Source organism: Gobius niger, assembly GCF_951799975.1.
Source record: "Gobius niger genome assembly, chromosome: 18".
Taxonomy (NCBI): domain Eukaryota; kingdom Metazoa; phylum Chordata; class Actinopteri; order Gobiiformes; family Gobiidae; genus Gobius; species Gobius niger.
The window spans coordinates 7,112,012-7,131,777 of record NC_136869.1 but is presented as its reverse complement, the minus strand read 5'-3'; the positions used below and the strand labels follow the sequence as shown (position 1 = coordinate 7,131,777).

The following is a 19,766-nucleotide window of genomic DNA, read 5'->3' as shown; positions in this document are numbered from 1 at the left end:
TAACAGAGGAATGGGGGAAATGTTTGATGTTCGATGCTAAATTGGACACATTGACTTTTGAGCAAAGGTTTGTGTAAAATTTCACGAGTCAGAACTACAGCTGCCTTTCTTATAGACCATAGTTGTTTGTATTTTGACATGATTCCTTTATTGTAATGACTTTTAGTGCTTGTTAATACCATGGGGAAACCCTGGACACGAGGGCCAGGTATGTATTTGATGGAACAATTAAGTAACAGATTTTTCCCCCTTTTTCTTAACACATCATTTCCAACATATTTCCTGCTCCAAGTGTATACAAAAAAAATTCTCTGCGCATGTTTGAAGTCAGAATATCCCAGATAACGATTAAATTACTAGATATCAATAATCAGTTTGCTTCAGGGGTCTCTGGTTACCTCACGATTCAATACGCGATACAGGACCCACGATAACGATACACCGATACTATGATAATCGATATAGCACAAAAATAACCTTCGATACATCACCATTTTTACGAAACATACTATTTACATACTACATTCATTATTTACATTTGTTTCCAGGTGCTTTGTGCCTCCTGTTAAGTGAATAAATGATCCCTGACTTACTGAAAATGGGTTTATTGATCTGTCAGCGACTTCATTTACATTTCCTACTTCAGGAATAAATCAACCCCAAATTAATCTTAATTCATACTTATAAAATCTATCATCAAAAGTAATATTTGTGTGATAGTGTTTGGTCCAAGTACATGAAATTGTAGTGCCGCACTCGACTGTTTAGACTCGATACTTGATTACCGGCCTCTGTGGAGCAGTGGAACCTCATTAATATGCATGACGTCGATCATTAATAATATCATCAAAAGTAAAGGAATAAAAGTATCTGTATCGCCCTGCAAAATATCGCGATGTTTCGCAACATCGATATATAGTCACACCCCTAAATATATCCTCCTTCGTGCCTTTTCCTAAAACAGTTGGACGCCATCTCCCACCGCTGCCAAACTGAGGAGATTGATGTAAGATTGGTGGGAAGTGGCTCCGCCCCTAAAGCCCGAGCGGCCCATAAAGCGAAGCATGAATCCGTCCCGCTCCCTCTGAATGTTGACGCTCGCCTCGTTGCGATGCCGAACACGCCTCGCTGCAACACACTCCGCTCTGAGCGCCGGTCATTCATATGCAGATGGAGGCACGTGCCAGATGCCGCTGTGTGGGGCAGATGGCTTCATTCCCTGGGCCTTTTTAATCCCGCCCCGCGCCACCCACCGGCCCCGGACAGCACCCGTGGGACCCGCGCCCCCCTCCGCTTCTGTGAGGATTAGCCGTGTGCGATTCAAACTCGACGTGACGGGGGAAACAAAGCCGGCGCGAGGGAGGAGAAGGGGAAATCAACGGGGGAGACGGCACGGGAACGAGGTAATGAGGCGGGGAGGGGGCGATGTAAACAGGAAGAGAGCAGGTGTAAACAAAAGAGCGCCGTGAACTCAAGCTGCGGATTAAATCAGAACAGGAGAGATTTAGAGGAGGCAGGAAGTAGTGGAGAGTTAAAAAAAATCCTTCTCATCTTTTACAAACGTTCAGCAAATCACTGCTGAGTTTTATTCCAGATTTCCTCTCTGACCTGACAAAACCCAGAGTATTCAGACAGGGATTCAGGCCTGGAATATAGATCTTTTTTCAGCTGAAGCAGGAAAAGGCACAAGTTTTATTCAAACAGATGTTGAAAATAATGTAACTCTCTCTAAGTTGTGAGACTTCTTCGTAATGTTGGTTGCGTCACCTATTCACCCTTTTCCGCCCCGCCTACTTTTTGCCTTGTCTCAGCACTTCCGAAGCCCATTCATCCCCATTCAGGAAAAAAAAAAAAAAAAATCTGATGTTTAGTAGATCGATTTGTCCAATGTTCATTTGCACCAACATGTCAACACTGCACCGTTTCTCTGCGTGGCCAAAAAACAGCTTTGTTCCCGTGTAGTAACTGATTTTATCTTGACTTCTCCAGTCCCGTGCTAACAGAAAGAGTGAAGAGAGAAAAGGGGCGGGCACAACTCATGGTGGGAACTCATGGGAATAGTCACAATAATTACCATATCAACTCATCGTTCAATAAATGACAGACGAACTACACATGTTTTGGGCCCAATATTTATCATCTGTCCATTTATTGACTTCTTTTCTTTATTTTTTATGTTAATGGAAGCTTGCGTGGTAGTTTAGGACCGAGTGTTTCCCAACCAGGGGTACGGGGACCCCTTGGGATACTTGAGCACTTGGCAGGGGGTACTTGGACTTACCTCAGATTTAAAAAGGAGGGGAAAGAGATAGCTTCAATATTACTTTAAAAGAAAAGTTAGTTTTAATTATGATTTTGAGTAAAAGGCTTGACTTTGAGAGTATTTTTGCTGTATTTTGAATACTAAACTCTACTAAATACTGAATAATCCATGTTTAGTTGCTTAATTTGTTAAGATTTTGGCAGGATCTTTGAGTTAGGGGGTACTCGGAGTATAAATTAATGCCTCAAGGGGTACATGGGACAAAAAAGGTTGGGAACCACTGGCTTAGGATACGATTAGGCACTTTAATATCAAAGGTTTACTATCATTTTCATGCTTTAGAGTCAATAATATAGTTTATCGCAATATTGTCATGCCTCCATATATATCGAACTTCAAATCTGCCATTGTGATGGACCTAGTCACATATGAACTAGATTTGGGAAAACATCACTACAAACAAATGTTGTGTATTAAACAGCTACAGTGAGCAGAAAGTCAAATTTAATGCTTTTTAATTCAAATGCAAAAAGAATCTGTGCATATTTAATTTCTAAGCTTTGCAGAGATTCCATCAAACGCAGGGAAATTATTAAATTGAAACGGAAATGGGACACAGTGGGCAGCTTTGAGAACAATTTCAGCCAAAACTGCAGCTGGATGAGTTGTTTTTGATGAACTTTAAAACAAAAAAAACATTAGATTGGATTCTAACTGGCATTAAATGGAAACTTTTTGGAAAATAAAGTCATTGGTCAACAATGTTTACTTTAATGATATTTAAAGATGTATTTTTTGCACAATTAATTAGTGTCAGTGAGGCAAAAGCATGTTATAAATGTATAGAAAACATCAAGTCAATGCCACCAAAGGGAAAAAAGCGCATATTGAACATTTTACTAAGAAAAATGTAAATTTCACCAAAACTGCGACTGAATCTGTTCAAGACTATCATTTTGGTATGTTTGATGAACTTGTACAGTAAAAAGTGTTGAGCGATCTCATTTTGAATCCAATTTAATGCTTTTTAATGACATTTAAGGCCTCGAGATGTTGGCACAATTCACTCGTAAAGCTTTTTAATGCCTCGCAGAAACCCTGATTATATTCTCTAACACTTTCTTGATGACCGGTCTGACAGCTTCTCGAACTTGCCATTTCATAATTAAATTGGCTTCCTCTGAACTTTACATCATCTGAGCAAAGACAAAAAGCAATAAACTACGCGCTACTTTCACATTAATTACACTGCTTCTTTACATTTGTATCAGGCCCGTCTTTAAGACACGAGAGCCTCACATGGCCGTGGTATCGAGCGCTGCGTTCTTGTCATAAACGCTTCTTTGTGAGGTTTGTTTTGTGTAGTACACGCCGCGCCGCTGTGAATGGAGTCAGGCGAAGGCCAAGTCAGGAACATGTTTTTATGCTTGAAAGCGTCATTGAAACTCTGTCTCCCACACAAACGCCTCCTCCACTCGCATCAAGAGCAGAAACCGTTTACAGCAGGAATGTGAGGAATAAGTGAGAAAACAAACGCCGTAATGCTAAAGATTAAGCTCTTTTACAAACCGACACACGTGGCTTAAAAACACTAAAACTAATGACTTTATAATGTTCTCCTGAAAAAGACTGAACTGCCCGACTTGTAGACATTAAACCAGAAGAAGTAAATCCATGAAATCGCAAAATCGCAAAGTAATAGGTGATTAAACTGCCTGAGAAACACATTTGTGTCAACGCAGCAAAAACTAAACCACATGAGAACTTAAAAATGTGCGGAGGTTTGGTTTTAGTCAGGATTTTCCAAACTTGTTTCCAATTTAGCCTGGTCTTGGTATTTTTTAGAGTCTTGTTTTGACAACTAGTACCGCAACATCCAACAGAGTCACTTCTCGTGCCTCATAATGAGCAGCTCGAAGCAGATAAAGCGCAGTGGTGCCGGTACCTTCTTGTAGTCCTTGAGGTCCAGGTGGTCCGGGTGTCTGTACTGGCTGCTGTTGGACAGAGGCAGCAGGGGGATGGTGTAGACGGGTTTGACCAGAGCCCTCTGCGCCAGCGCCTCGGCCATCACCTCCGCGCCCAGGTCCGGCATGACGTTCCTGCACCAGAGGACGGACAATCAGTTAGAGATTTTACCTATTAATAAACCTAATACAATCAGAAGAACTTCAATCAGCCTGGGCAAGACAACAACAACAGGAGTCAATTCATCACCACAGGATGGGCTGCAAATTGTACCAACTGCAATTATCCTTTGTAAGCGACAACTATCCTTCTCCAGGGGATTTTCATGTAAACACTGAGTGCACTCTGATGTCAAACGGTCACGTAGCCAGAGGTGGGTGATATACAGCGGGGGGGAAAAGGCAGAAATCCAATAGAAAGTCTATGGGAAACTGACTACTTTTTCCCCCCACTGTATCGTCCACAAGATATCGAAATGGATGTTAGGAAGATGAGCAAACTTAACGCCAAGAAATGTGGGGGAAAAATGGGTGGGAAATGGGAAAAACTTATTGAAAAGTTTGGGCAAAAGGGGAAATATAGCGGAAAAAATGGTAAAGAAAAATGAAGGAAAGTCGGTAAATATGAGGGGGGAAAATTGGTCTTTTGCAGTCTGTTCAGGACAGTTTCCGTTTCCGCGATATTAGGTGATACAATATCTGTATGGCGAGAAGCCACAATATATCGCAACATCATTCGCTTAAAGAGAATAGATGCAAGTTGGTCATTTTATGCTCACTAATGCCACCTCAGGTCTTACACGTAACTGCAGTCTCTATATTAAGCTCGTGCATGACGGCACTTTGGACCTGAAGCTATGGCTGGGGAAAACAATTGATTTAAAAATCGAGTTGGTAGGTCAAATTGATTCATATTCACCAAAAAATATATATATATATTCTTTTTCTTCAAGCTCCCTGCCCTCCGCTCAGAGGAAGAAGGTCCTACTGTATAAATGTGTTGAGAAGAACAGAGCCCACCTACGGATTTTGTGTTGTTTTATTAGCTCTATCCAAATACAGCATAAATAATTTGGATGTTTAATAATCTTTGTTGAGCAAGGGTTCGCTCGGCTCTACCTGAAGCAAGAACTTTCTGAGTGACAGTGCAGGATTTTAGAGGCAGTTGTGGTGAACAGGTCTGGGCTAATTCTACACATTAGGACTAGGCTGTAACATGTAGGGGGAGGAAAATACCAAGTTTTTAACATTTTTAAACCCTGTATAGTCCCTTTAAGTCTTCATCATAAAGACTCTGAAAGTAGAATTTGTTTCTGAGTTCAAGTTAAGTTTCCAGGCCCAAAATCGCTCCTAATGTCAGGTACATGTGGATTTGTGCCGCATCACAGGTTTCTTTACATTTCATACAGTTATTACAAGTTCCCTGAAGTTAAATGACAGTACATCAGACCTTCTTCTCCTTATGAATACAGCTAGGATACATTTTTGCTGATATGAACAGATGTTTCTACACTCGCGCACACAATTAGCTCCACAAGGCTCGCAGTGACGATAATTGGAGCCAGGATGCTGGTTTTGATTGAGTGGAAGAGTCCGATGCAGCGCTGCGAGCCTCTACGAGCGCCGCCTCCCCCCCCCGTCCCCGCGGCATCATATCACGGAGTGGGCGCGAGAAGCATCTTCCGGAAATAGACAGTGTCCCAATAGGAGCGAGGCGCAGACAGGAAGCAGGTCGGGATAACGAGAGGAAATTGAAATGTCACTGCGAATCACAGCACTTGGAGCAGACGAGTCCAATTTAGAGCTCGCTGACAGCGCCTCGGAGAGAGAAAATCGTTCTGCCGCCTGTCATGTTCAGACGGATCACAACCGCAGCGCTGCGAAACGGGGGGAAACCTCAAAGAGCGAGAGATAAAAAATAAATTACGCTGCAAAATAATGCAAACATAGGGGCTATTGTGCGGCCCGACAGAGCGACTCAGTGAAGGGAATGAGGTACTTCGCTCGGCAGATTAGTCCTGGAGAAGTTCAAGCTCTGACTGCGCAAAACGGCGCTGAATCGTTTTGGCTGGAATTTGTGATTTATGCTTTTAAAATGAGCAGGAGGACGGCAAGGTTAAACGCAAATTAGTTTTTTTGATTGGTGTTAGGGCGAAAGGAAACAAAAGCCAGTCTTTATCGAGTCTCATGTATAAAACTTAAGAATCACATGTAGAGGTTTGAACAAAAGGGTTGGCAGATTTTATACCCTGAGACCCTGAGGAGTCGGGCCACGTAATTTAACGGCCAGTCATTATCATAACATTAGCCGTCGCCAAGGCTGTGCAGTCAAACAAAAGTCAATTATCATAATTGATTACAAAAATATTAAAATCGAGACAAACAGTTAATACCGCCATGAAAATGTGCAGTTCAGTCCGAGTCCAAGTATCCAGACAATACATTTTGTAAAATAAGCGTGATTGTAATTCTTTCTACAAATCGAGCAGCTCAAAGTGATACAATGTCCACAGTGCGAGCCAAAATACTGTATTATTGCAAAATCACTCGGGTTCAACTCTGAGATCTACAATTTTTTTGCAAGAGCAGCGTAAAATGTGCAGCACTTCACTTCTAATCATGATTTTCCTCTTTATATTCTATTTTAATGCAAACACAAGAAATGAAATGTGCTCAATTTCTCTTCCTAACACATTGAGTGCCAATGAGAGGAGTTAATCAGAAAGGAGAATGTTGCATAAAACACTAATTACCTCTGAAGCTAGAAAAAAAATCTGTGATTTCGATCAAAACTAGCCTCTGTTTAGCTTAGATTTCTCCGGAAGCAAGGCACGTAGAATTAAACTGTTTTTACCTACGGCGAGGTTAGAGTCTCCCCTTTCAAACGAGCCATAGCATGTGTCCATAGTGCTGTGGTGCTACAAACATCAGAAATCGTCTGGATTGTAGGCACTCAACAGCTAAATCCCCAAAACTGCGCAGCACACAATGTGTTAAGATTTGGACAAAACTGGCAAAGTTTAAGCCATTTTAGCCAAAATTGCAGCTGAATATATTTGAGTTACTTTTGATGAACTTAAACAGTAAAAAGTGTTCAGCAATGTCACAATTTCCCCCCCAAAAATCTGGATTTAATGCCAGTTTGAATCTAATCTTATGCTTCGTTATGACATTTTAAGAGAATAGATGCAAGTTGGTCATTTTATGCTCACTACTGCCACCTCAGGTCTTACACGTAACTGTAGTCTGTATATTAAGCTCGTGCATGACAGCACTACAGACCCAACACCTTTCTGAGTGACAGTGCAGGATTTTAGAGGCAGTTGTGGTGAACAGGTCTGAGCTCATTCTACACATTAGGACATGGCTGGAACACGTAGGGGGAGGAAAATATTTAGTTTTAACATTTTTAAACTCTGTATAGTCTCTTTAAGGCCTTGATTTTGGCAAAACACATTTAATGACCTTCAATACTTTTTAATTCCTGCTTTAGAATGTGCAGATCTTCACTTTGAATCATGATTTTCCTTATATATATCTGGTCTTGATTTAGTCCTAATTTAGTTTTTTTTGGCAAGTCTTATGTTGACACAATTTCATGACATCGTTATCGCAATATTCAACCCATGTATCAAAACTAATTCCCCTCCCTGTGCAGCTGTACCGCGGAGACACAGGGACGCTCATTGTCTAAGTGCAGCCTTTGCGAGTTGTTAATCGTGAACAAATTGCGATTTCAATTCCACCGCAGGCCTTAAAATAAATGACCCTAGAAAACGCCGCGCGCACTGGGCCTGCCGTGCCGCCGGACAGATTGAGGAGAATTGGGAGGTAATTTGCTGCCCGGAATAATCGGGTCCAAATTGAGAACGCACGCAAAACAGTGTGTACATAAACGTGGCCCCAATTGACACAGGCAGCCAGGCCTGACCAGCGAGGGGAGTTTAGAGGGCAGGGTTGTATAGCGCGGGGCTAATAGCCTGGTGCACTAATGGCCTCAGCTGGGGATTGGTGCTCGACAAGTAAACAACGCGGAGGTTAACCAAAGCATTGATTTGACACTGTAACCTTCACGGCAGCGTCAGGGCGTGGGGGAAAAAACAATACTTTAGCCAAGAAACAAAGCCTTTGTAGAGGGCGGTTTTTGATGTGCAGGCAAAGAGTTTATCACTTAAAATTTCAGTAGAAGGCAGCGGATAATTGCATCTTGGCAGCCATTGAACAACGCAAACATGAGCAAGGAGTCACCAACAAGTTCAGAAAAACACTTTGATACAAAAGCTGTGATTGTATTTTTACGAACAGTGGTGAACATTTTTGGACACCGGGGTTAATGGCATACAACAAAACCAATTAAACTGGGTGAAGCAAAACATTGCAGCCGGTTTCATACACAAAATAGAAGCGGAGAGAGTTCAGGGTAATAGTTTTTAACAGCAATCGCAAGAAAAAGTTCAAGCTTTAGACGAAAACTAATAAATTGGAGCATTTTTATTACGCTAATGGGCTAAATGGGGGAGCTAAACTTTGCAGTCTGCCTAATAAAACAGAACAGGCAAGTCCGGAAAATGCTTTGTAGACTAAATTGCAGTGCATTAACAGAACCGACAAACCCATTCTAGCCGAGGGAGGTATCCATTTGTCAGTAACAAACATTGTGGCTGAGATATACCAAGAGTAGGCAACGCCAGGCCCCTGCAATATAGCACTGAAAATAAAATAATTCAGACTACAAACTGTACAGACTCTTAAACATCACAAGTCAACAACGCCAGGGACGAAACCAGCTCCAGCAGATGCAGCAGTTTGATCTAAAATCTTCCACTCACCGTTTCTCCACGATCTCCAGAGTGAGATGCAGCAGTTCCCTCTTGCTCTTCTCTCTGCGTTTGATCATCTCCAGGATGGTGACCGCTCGACTCAGGTCCCGCCGCAGCTTCAGCATCTTCTCGTAAGACGCCTCGTCGTTCTTTCGGTTCTGGAGATAAAGGGGGATGCAATTCATGTTATCTAGATGACCATTTGTTTAGAAAATACCACTGATAGCCTTTTTTTTTTTTTACATTTACATAGCAATAAAGTACATCCAAGCTCTCCCAATACGTGAAAATCCTTTAGCTGATCAATAAACAGCTGACATTGTGAAAAACTGATCTAGAACTATGGCTGCACTCACCTTCCTGGTCTGCATCTTCTCGGTGCGGCGCCTGAAGGCCACGTATGGGTCGCTGGTGGAGGAGCCGTCCCGTTTCTCCTGTTTGACGGCGGGGATGAGCGTGCCACTTTTACTGTTTTTCCTCTTGTGGCTCCAGTATTCGAACACTTCCTTTATCAACTCGTCGTCCTCCTTAAGCAGCAGCTTGGCCTCCTGCAGACTCACCAGCTGCAAAACACAAACAAAGTTCAGTGAGAGGCCATTGCAGCCGGCTTGAAGGACCGTTTCCTAGCCGTTCCTGTGTTCGTATTGTGTTTTGTACGGGCTGTTACCTGCTGCCCGCTGCCCTTCTCCAGGCGGTCGATCATCTCCTCAAACTGCAGCTCTGTGATCTCCATCTTCTTCTTCAGCTTCTTCACAAACAGGTCGTCGTCGGAGTCCAGGTCGTAGTCCGGCTGCTCCGTGTCCAGACTGAAAGCTGAGGGGGCAGAGAGGATTCATTCCTGTTATTTATTTATCTAAACTCGATTATAAAAAGTGAAGCATGACGAAAGTATAGCAGTCAATTTTAGATATGACATGTGGCCTGAACATCGGTATTCCTTCATTTTTATTGCCATTTTACACGATAAAGTGAAGACTTTCTGACCAGTCTTTGTGGTTAATGTTTAATATTTAATACAGGCAGAATCAAGTCAAATTTGATGCTTTTTAAACCAATGTATTATAAAATGTGGCATTAAAAAGGAAACATTCATACGTCAATATCAAATTGCAAAGATGAAGCTCAAACTAATGTCACTTTCTTTTTTTATTTAAAGAATCTGTGTGGGCCTCAGCATTTCTCTGTCTACAAGAGCAAGACACTTCAGATTCAGCGTTTTGAAGGACAACCACCACCTCAGGCTCCCTATGAATAAATCATTTCATATTTATCGGTTTAAGTCGAAGTAAAATAACAGTGCGAGACACCCATTTGCGGCCGCTCTCTTCTTGCAGTCGATAAATACAAGCTGCAAGGTTTGTTTTGAAAAATGCCTGCTCTCGAGGGCCAGTGCCCAGTGTTTACACAAAAACAAATACTCTTTTTCATCTCCAGTCAAAGTGAAAATTCAATAAAGATACAAACAAAAACTTATCCAGAGAAAAGGAGAAAGCTAGCCCCGTGGCTTGGTTTCTCAGCCTCAATAGTCACTGAGCGCAAACGTCTTTCCCCACATCAAATATTGGGTTGGGCGACATAACAGAATAAATCACCACCTTGTTACTCAAAAAGATACTGAAGGATCACCCCAATGAAACCGCACTACAACAGAGCCTGGGGTGACTTGTGCTGCATAATGAGGCCCATAACAAATTTAGACATGATTGGGGGCAGAGCTTTTGGTAGGGAGTCCTTTTAGGTTTACTGAAAACTGTTTTTTAACATAGGACCTGGCAACCTTGTCCGGACAAGATAATCGACTCAAAAAACTAACTTTTTCCATCATGTAAAATGTTTGGAATTAAAACGTTTCTCAGTAAAATCCGAATTTTACTAGTTTACTTGATCTTGACCAAGACAGACTGTTTAAAAGGCCTGTCCACACAAGTGAAGCTCAAGATGAAAAATATGAACGCAAAAATATTTTATCAATCCAGCGTATAATCCATACGAACCCGGCGTTTTAGGGGTCTGTAAACGAACATTTTCCAAACCAGGTCCCAGAGTGAAAAGATCTCAAAACGCCGTTTACATGGCTCCATTATTACGTCGTTTCTTAACATGACGACATCCCAGCGCCAGAGTAGTGTCTGTTATCCATAATCTACTGACCCCATCATAACTTTTACAGCAAAATCCGCCACTCCTCAGCCCCATGGCAAGCCACAGGTGATGAAATAACTCTGCAGAGTTGGCCTCCATTCAGTCTGTGTTTTTGCACCAACAGTGAAAGTCCAGTCACTGACGGTATTTCTGCTTTAGCCCAATCACGTCTGAAGAATAAATTAAAATCTTTGTCTCCTCTGTAGATCGTAAATCCAGCCTAACAACATCCTTAATCTTTGAGTGAATTGCTCCCCAATGTTTATGTAAATTCATAGGTGTTGCGCCTGTAACTTTTAAGCCCTTTAGTCTAATTATTTACAGACGCTCTAATGCCATGTGACTCAGCAGTTTCTAAGAAAAAAATCATAAAATCTCCCAGTAACATTAGACTATTCTCACAAAAAAAATAAAACATTGGCTCTGCCCTGGCATCAGAGCGGATATTTGAGTTCACATTCGGGCCAGCACAGTTTTCCTGGACTTCGTTCTCCTCCATAGTTTGACTTGTTTGAAACTTCAGCCACTTTGTCTGAACAAGTGTGCCTAATAATGCGCCCAAAGATAAAAAGGGAAAGCCTATTGCAGTGAGTGTGAGTAATCTTGGGTTTAACTGCAGTCTGGCCCGAGCAAACACACGCTATAATTGGGACTTGGAGTCAATTCTGCTAATGCCATTCTCAACAGAGGAAGGAGCTCATTACGGACTGTGGCGCTGAGGCAGAAACTTTGCTAAAATAATGCAAAAAGTTACGCAGAAACGCTACATTACAAGAGAGCTTTTGAAGCGTCAATGTTCGGTAAAGGAACGATCTAAAGTTTTAAACCCCGATTGCTCCGTGAGCTATTTTTACACAATAAAAATGGAGAGCCACTTAAGCTTCAAAAACACTTGTGTAATTATGCAATTTAGGCAGAGTTTACTCTTGACAGTTTGAGATGAGATTTCAACACAAAGAAAATGACTTGAGCTTCCTCTTCTTTAGACTTTACTATAATGACCTAAATGTTGGCAGATTGTGTTCTAGATGTTCAGAACTAAGGAACAGGCTCCTAAAATGTGACTTAGCAGGTGTACGTTGAAAGCCTTTAAGGAGCTGTTTGGAAAGGGCTCAAACTCATTAGAGATCACAGTTTGGACAGTTTCTGCTAAAGATCATGAGTAGAGATCGACCGATATGGGTTTTTCTAAGGCTAAGATTTTTGGGGATTTTTATCAGCCGATTTGACCTTTTGTTTCCAAATGTCTGGTCTATAATCCTGTAAAAACAAATACTTGGCCGCTCCAGCAGTGGCTGATTTTATTTTATTACTTTAGGTGATTCAATCAGTCTCTGTCTCAGTTTTGATTAGTAGCCGTTAGCATTAGCATGTTGCTGTGAGCATTAGCATACTGTTACCATTTTGCCCTGCGATCAACAATACAATTGTGGAGGTTAAAACCAACTCTGCGATTGAATTCTCCAGGTTCTGCACTTCAAAATGACACATATCTATATTGACTGATGTTTAGTGAAACTTATAAACATCATTCCGATCTTTCCCTGTTACCCTGAGGTCTAGGAAGATGTAGGTCGTCCCGTTTTAAAGCCCTGACTTTGCGCTTTCAAATGCAAAAAATGGGAGTCTATTACTTCCCGGCGATATTGGCTTTTTTCAGCGCTAGATCAACCAATAGCCGATATTGTAAAATCCCCAAACATCAGCCAATATATCGATCGACCTCTAAACGTGACTGTTCTTTAAGTAGTCTCAAAAATTTGAATACCTTTGCAACTGATAATCTAGTTTAAATCCTACCTTTTGTATCTAATTTGACAACACTAGTACAAACAGCCCAATATCTCATTGAAAACCAGCCTAAACTCGTGAAGGAGCTGCTCTGGCATCTCGCGCTCCACGGGGGCACAGCGACTTTTGGCAGTAACAACAGTCGCGGCAGTCGCTGTGGTACTCACGCTGTATGTGAATGAGCTGCTTTGGCATCTTGAACTCCCCGGGGTAGAGAGACTCGTAGTGGGGGATGTTGCACTCTGCCTCTGGGACGGGGATGACCATGTTGTCCCTCTTCTCCCCGTACACCTGCTGCGCTGAGATGGCCCGCTGGAGATGGTGCTCCTGGGACAGAGAGGACAGGGTGGTTAGATTCAGGAAAAAATCTTTCTTTCAGCCTCTTTTTCCAAACATTTTAAAGGCAATAATGTTGTTTAATGTCAGTGAAAAGTGTTTAGCTCAATGCCAAGTTCCAATCACTCAATACAGTCATAGTAAAGCTGCACAATACACCCCCAAATTACAGTTATCGCAATACTAGCCGACCCAAGAATAACATCGCAAGAAGCTAAAGGAGATTGTAATAACCATCAACCAAAAACACATTTCTTGACCATTTTAATCACGTGAAAGGTTCCAGTCATAATGTTCACAATTTGGTTTTAATTTTGCATCATTCTGTTCCTATTTTGGTCCTGGTTTTTGACAAGGAGACAAACAGCTTTCGATTTAGCTTCATTCTGTCGAAAACCGCTAGTTTCGACAGCATAGATGCATTCGTAAGATTGTTGCAAAATACTAAGCAAAGTCCCTTGCTCATTGCGTAAGTCTGTGCCGATTCAAAACAGTTTTCTCTCCACTCAGTGACACCGAAATATCAACGCCGCGATCGGTTATATAAGCCCATTGTGACTTTGAACGTCAGCAGAGACCTCATTTTGACATCCAGAAGGTTGCAGCTCGTTACAGTTGTATGCTTTCTCTGCATCGCCAAGCGCTTCAGAGAGGCCTATTTTCCGCGGTTGATGCAACAGATGGCCAATCCCGTCGCTAACAAGTACTTCAACGGGCTCCTACTCACTTTACACTCTCCAAAAAAAAAAAAACACTATTTGGCAGTGTTTTTGGGTTTAGCTCCGCCCCAGTGCTTGGCAATTCAACAACCGAAGCCTATCAACTGTGTAAATAAAAGCCATCGACCGCTATTATGTCTTCGCCGAAAGTAAACACGCGTGAGATTTTTAAGTGGCGAGGCACAATTCAACAGACCATGGGGGGAAAAAAAAAAGCCATATCCGAGTTGGGAAGGCATGAAAAGCGGCGCCCAGCGTGTGTCCGGAGTTGAACCATCTGCCCCCGGGAAGCTAATGACTGAACTACTTTCTCCACAGGCTACAGACTGAAGGGGGAAAAGACTCGGCTGTGTCAACCATAGCAGAGCGAACACAAGCTTCAAGGCACGAGAGCCAATTTAGTGGACAAGCGTCTCGAGCTGGAGACCAACACGAGGCTCGGTGAAAATGCAACACACTGGACACAAGAAAAGACTACAACCAGTAAACTAATTGAATCTCAAACAGCAAATGAGGAAGGAGGTAGAATTATCTTGTCTCTAGCTCTCAAAGGTTTCTGCACTTAGATTCTTCAAATGCATGGATTTGGTTTGTATGAATACTTTACAACTTCCAGACTGTGAAGCAGAGTTTATATGTCCAAATCTTAAAAGGTTTGTCATCGATTCAAATAGGTGCAGAGACAGCAAGTCTTCATCACAAACTCATGCATTGATTATAAAAGAGTCAAGTTTGCCCAGGATTTGTTGCATTATCCTGTGGTTGTGCAGTTTAAACTCTCAGAAACACTTGCCGCAAATACGATCTTGAATATTCAAATAAGCTTGAAACAAACCATTGATGGGAGACTGTGTGTGTGTGAAACCAAACGAAGCTGATCCACAGTATCTACACAGTGCCAACATGTGGGTTAAAACTGGCACATTTGGCGACAACAGTTGCAGCCCGTCTGTGGAAAATGGTTAAAATTGCTCCAGGCTTACGCAATCACCACATGCAAATTGCAACCAGTCTGATTTTATGTGCCACAATCTCCCTTTGGGTTTTCAAAGACATACAAACAATGTTTATGGGGCATTTTTACAGTTCAGTCCGGTGTTTAATAGACTTAAGTCAATAAATACCATTCCATACATGAACGGGCTACAAATGCTCCATAATAAGGAAAAGCGCCATGTCAAACTTGCAGAGCAGTGGTGTAGACACGCTTCTGAAGACACTGCGAATCATCAGGCAAGTAGGGCTTTACATATATCGCCAAATTATTGTTAACCACAGCATCCATATCACAACAAGTCAACATATACATGCCTGTCAGTCATGTGACCTTTGTTATGGTGGCCATTTTTAACATCGAAGTAGCATTATGTAGTACTACCACATGTAACAACATCTCTACTCAGGATGAAAATGAAAGGCAACTGACAATGGCATTTTTATGTACTCATTGCTCAAGATAACAGTAAAAACACGGCCCCAGAGACGCACACTTATGTGAAGACACCAGTGAGTCAGTGTTTAAGATGCTAGCATGCTACCGGTTAGCATTGAGCTTCAACAGCTCAGCTCCGACCTCTCCAAGAGAAAGCACCACACTCCAACCCTTTGCTACAACTTGTGACCGAGGTCAGAGCTGAGCTGTTACTGTAGTATTTCCTCAGTGTCCATAGATGTGAGCCACACATGTGTTTATCATGTTGAAACCATTCACAGTTGATTGAATCAACTGTCAATGGATGACAGTTGCTAACAGATAGCATACTAGCGTCTTGAGCAGCTTAAACACTGACTCAGACTGTTGACATGACAAACTGTAAAAATCACAGTGAAAGGTTTTCTGTTTCCTCTTCGATGAGTTAGTTTAGACTGCAAAATGCTACTTCGGTATTCAAAATGGCCACCGGAACTATGCGTGATGTCATTGGAAACGCTTGTATAGCAATATCACCGAGATCTTCCATCAGATTTACAAATTCAAGCCAACACAACCTAGAAAAAAAATGCATGGCATGCTTATTTAAAAAATATCAAATCAGATGTCGTCTTGATTTTTCTCATTTTTATCGCCGTGCAGCCTCAAGGTGCCTACTCTCAGATCGTGAGCTTTGCCAGAAGCACCGAGCTGCAGAATATAGCCTATTGTGCATGTTTAAGAGACAAGAGCACTAGACATCATGTTGCGATTGTTTTGGTCGTTTAGTTTTCACCACATTTAGAAACATTTGACAATAAGCATTAACAAAGTGTTGACGTAAAGACACACAGAACAAACCAATATCCTTAGCAACAAATTCATATGGTTTGCTGAACCCATTGACCCGAGAGTCATTCTTCTTAAATGACCGTCTTTGCAGCTGGCTCAACAGATTTTCATTATCGTTCAGATAAGGGCTCATACAGGAGGTAAACTTGTCTCATTCCTGTAGCTTTCAGCTCTGGGCCAAAAAGCCTAGAGACTTATCAAGGGCACAGCGTTTCATCAGCGCGTCTGCCTCGGAGCCCGACATGACCGACCCTGATGTGGCCTCCAGGCTCAGTCAAACCAGCTCTCCCGACGATGCATGTCTGACACCTGCAGATGAACTCTGGGTGTGAAACATGTACGAACCAGAAGCAAGTTGTACAGCAAAGTGTGTCCTGGAGCTGTCTTCTAAGTACTTTACAGAGACGATGTGTGACAGTAGGGCTGCAAAACTGTACCCGCGTCAAAGTTCGTGAACCTGTCCTTTGCTCATTCAAGCCATGATGCACCAAATTTGGATTTTAGTAGGAAAGGTTTTCTTCTAAAACCAGGGGTGCCTTCATCTTTTGCGTCACATTGCTATGAAAAAGCGGCCGTATCATAGTTTTTAATCTACACGATCACAACAGCTTTCATCCGACAAAGGTATTTTCAGCAGCACTTGCATCTCCCCCAGGGCCACAGATGCCGATTGTGAAGGTCTGATTGAAAAGCTATATCCTCCACAACGCTGCGTTTCTTTCCATTAAATGGTCGGAGAGTGAAGCAGACGACTCCAAAGAGAAGTCTCCATGGAAACTGAAGCAGGTGTTTTCAGCTCGTGCCGACGACCCCGGGAAGGACGACTGTTCAATGAGTTGACGCATGCGCTTTGTCCTCGGCTTTTGTGAATCGAAAGTAGCAGAGGTGAAGGTGCCGTGCTTTCACGGGGGGAGGAAAAACTTCTCAGCAACATCAGCTGTTCTGAGGCTTGAAACACTTGATGATACAAGACATTTCTCTTCACCAACCTCAGCTCAAACAAAACCAAACTTTCCTCCAGTGTCATTTAACCACAAAAACCTTCCGCTGTCACATCCAAACTCCAAAGCCAGGGGCCGTTTCTGCTAAAAAAAAAAAAAAAAAAATGGATGTGAACCAGACGATTATAAAGTCCCAAAAAATACGACACTGCATTCACAAGGGCTGCACAAATGTTCACAGTATCAAGTGACGCAACGTCCGCATCACGAAAATCCAGAATAAAACAGGACATTCTTTATCACTCAAGTGGGTAATTTCTTAGAAAACTAGTCATTTCGGAAAGCCACGAAGAAGCTTGTTAGACGGAACTTTACAAGACTGAATAAACCGGAGTATACCGCAAAATCACAGATCTTTCCATCTGCCTGATTTATGCAGTCTGACAGCAAAAGTCCATAGGAAACTTTAAATTGTACAGAAGTCTCAATAATAGTCTTGTGATGGCTTAGTAAAACGCAAAGTTGGAGCATGAAAAGAACCGTGCAGCATTAACCACACAGATATGGCTTCATTCAATTATTTGTTTACTAAAAGGCTGCGAGGCTTGGTATACTTTATCCCATTTGTGTTATTATAGTAGTTCTAGTATATGAGCGCAAACTGAAGCACGTGCTGATGACTGCCACCATTTTTCTTGCTGAAAACAATTGAGGTATCCAGCAAAAACACTTGGAAAAAAAAATGTGGATGCGTTTTTTTTCTCCCGTCCATTTGTCAAAAGCTTTAAAAAGGACGCATTCAAAACAATATGCAGATTGCTTCCTCAAGTGTTCATTTTTCAAAACTCAATGCTAATGTGAAGAACGAACTCCTTCAGTTCATTATATTGTTGTTGTGGCACATTCCGCCTTCACAGTCTCCGCTTTTCCTGAGGCCATTTTAGAAATTAAGATAACTCGGGCAATTTTTCTAATGGAAGAAAAGACCTTCTCAGGGACTGCATTAAATTGGACGGGAACATTACTCAGGCCAATTGCTTTTAGATAACAAAAAAAACGCAATCCTTCACCCGCATATTGTATTCATTATTCCAACACCAATTTCAGCACAGCACTCAGATGCTGCTCTGCCACTGACCCTTGTAACGCATGACAAGCTACACCTTGATTGGCCTTTAATGGAAACAAAGCACAAAATGTTCTACTTCATAATGAACAGCAGCAGAGCGACGGAACTGAAGCGACGGAAAACTATTAAATCCTACAAAAAAAGAAAGAAAAAAGATCAATATGTGCCAAATTTGATCTTTTTTATTTAGGATAAAGTTCAGTTTGAAATTCAATCACAGCTTTGTAGTTTTGCGAACCTTGTTTTTCTAACGTGCTCCATGTGTCGCTCCAGGTGACACTTGGCCATGCCCATAATGACTTTAACACAACTCTTCAGAAACTTCATTTAGACCGAAATGTGATTTAGTGACTCGATACAAATAAACCTGAACTGCACAACACTCCAAAACTGTAAAGTGCTTTCAAACAGCACTAAATGTAAATAAAATGTGGCCCACGTTTGCATAAGTTACAGCTAGGATTTTAAAGCATGCAAAATTTACAAACATTAAATTGAAGCTCATATCCAGGGTCTAAATTGTCCCTCTACACACATCATCTACTTATTGCCATTTAGTTTCAAACCTGAACATTTCCAGGAAGCAGCAGGCGATGAAAACATTATGTCCTCATTCCAGCCATGATGCATCAGGCTCGTCCTTTTGCAAAATTCAGATGCCAAATTTTGTGGCGAGGAAGCAGGAAAAGTTCCCTTCTAAAACCAGGGGCGCCCTCATCTTTTGTATCACCTTACTATGAAGAAGCAGAAGCGCTGCTGTATCATAGGTTTTAAGCTACACAATCACAACAGCTGCAAATAAATAGTTTCTCTGACCAAGAAGGGAATTACTTCATTTAATCAAAATGGCAAAACTAGTAATATAGGCAATTAAATGAGCGCTGCAAACTCTTTCATCTCTTCCGTAGTCTTAGTATGGCTGGGACAATACACTGTTGTAACGAGTCGACCTGATTACATATCACAATATACAGGTCCCGATCCGATACGTATTGGAATTTCTCCACTGCGAGATCAATAAAGGCTCATCTTATAGCAATACAGTAAGCATTTATGATAATAGGTTTACCTTAAAATGTCTAAAAAGTTCATAAGCTAAATGCCATTTCACATTTATTGACGTGTTAAAATTGAAAAGCATCACCTAAAAAGCATGTGATACTTGTAATTTGGCAGTTCAAATCTCATTTTTCCCTCAAATGATAATCTTTTGGATTAAATGTGCAACGAATACAAGTGATCGTGATGTCGTAACACTCAGGGGCTGTGGTGGGCATTTTAATGTCTTAAATAATAGTTCTGTGAGAGGCAAAAACAGTGTTCACAAACAGGGCATTGCTTCCCTTGCGCTGTAAAAGATCAATAACTTTATAAAACAGCGTTTTGGGGCCTGGATGC

At 41.8% G+C, this 19,766-nt stretch overlaps 1 protein-coding gene across 2 annotated transcripts in view; it reads right to left on the bottom strand.

Annotated features, from left to right (window-relative positions):
• Nucleotides 1-19,766, bottom strand: part of LOC306977688 (enhancer of polycomb homolog 1-like) — a 43,606-nt gene that overhangs the window by 16,699 nt on the left and 7,141 nt on the right. For both annotated transcript variants that reach the window (XM_079576103.1, XM_079576102.1), the window contains 5 exons: nucleotides 13,148-13,307; nucleotides 9,715-9,860; nucleotides 9,404-9,610; nucleotides 9,057-9,205; nucleotides 4,209-4,362 (listed from right to left, as the gene is read on the bottom strand). In XM_079576103.1, coding sequence (XP_079432229.1) covers nucleotides 4,209-4,362; nucleotides 9,057-9,205; nucleotides 9,404-9,610; nucleotides 9,715-9,860; nucleotides 13,148-13,247 — 756 coding nt within the window. In that variant the 5' untranslated portion in view covers nucleotides 13,248-13,307. The remainder of the gene's footprint in view (nucleotides 1-4,208; nucleotides 4,363-9,056; nucleotides 9,206-9,403; nucleotides 9,611-9,714; nucleotides 9,861-13,147; nucleotides 13,308-19,766) is intronic.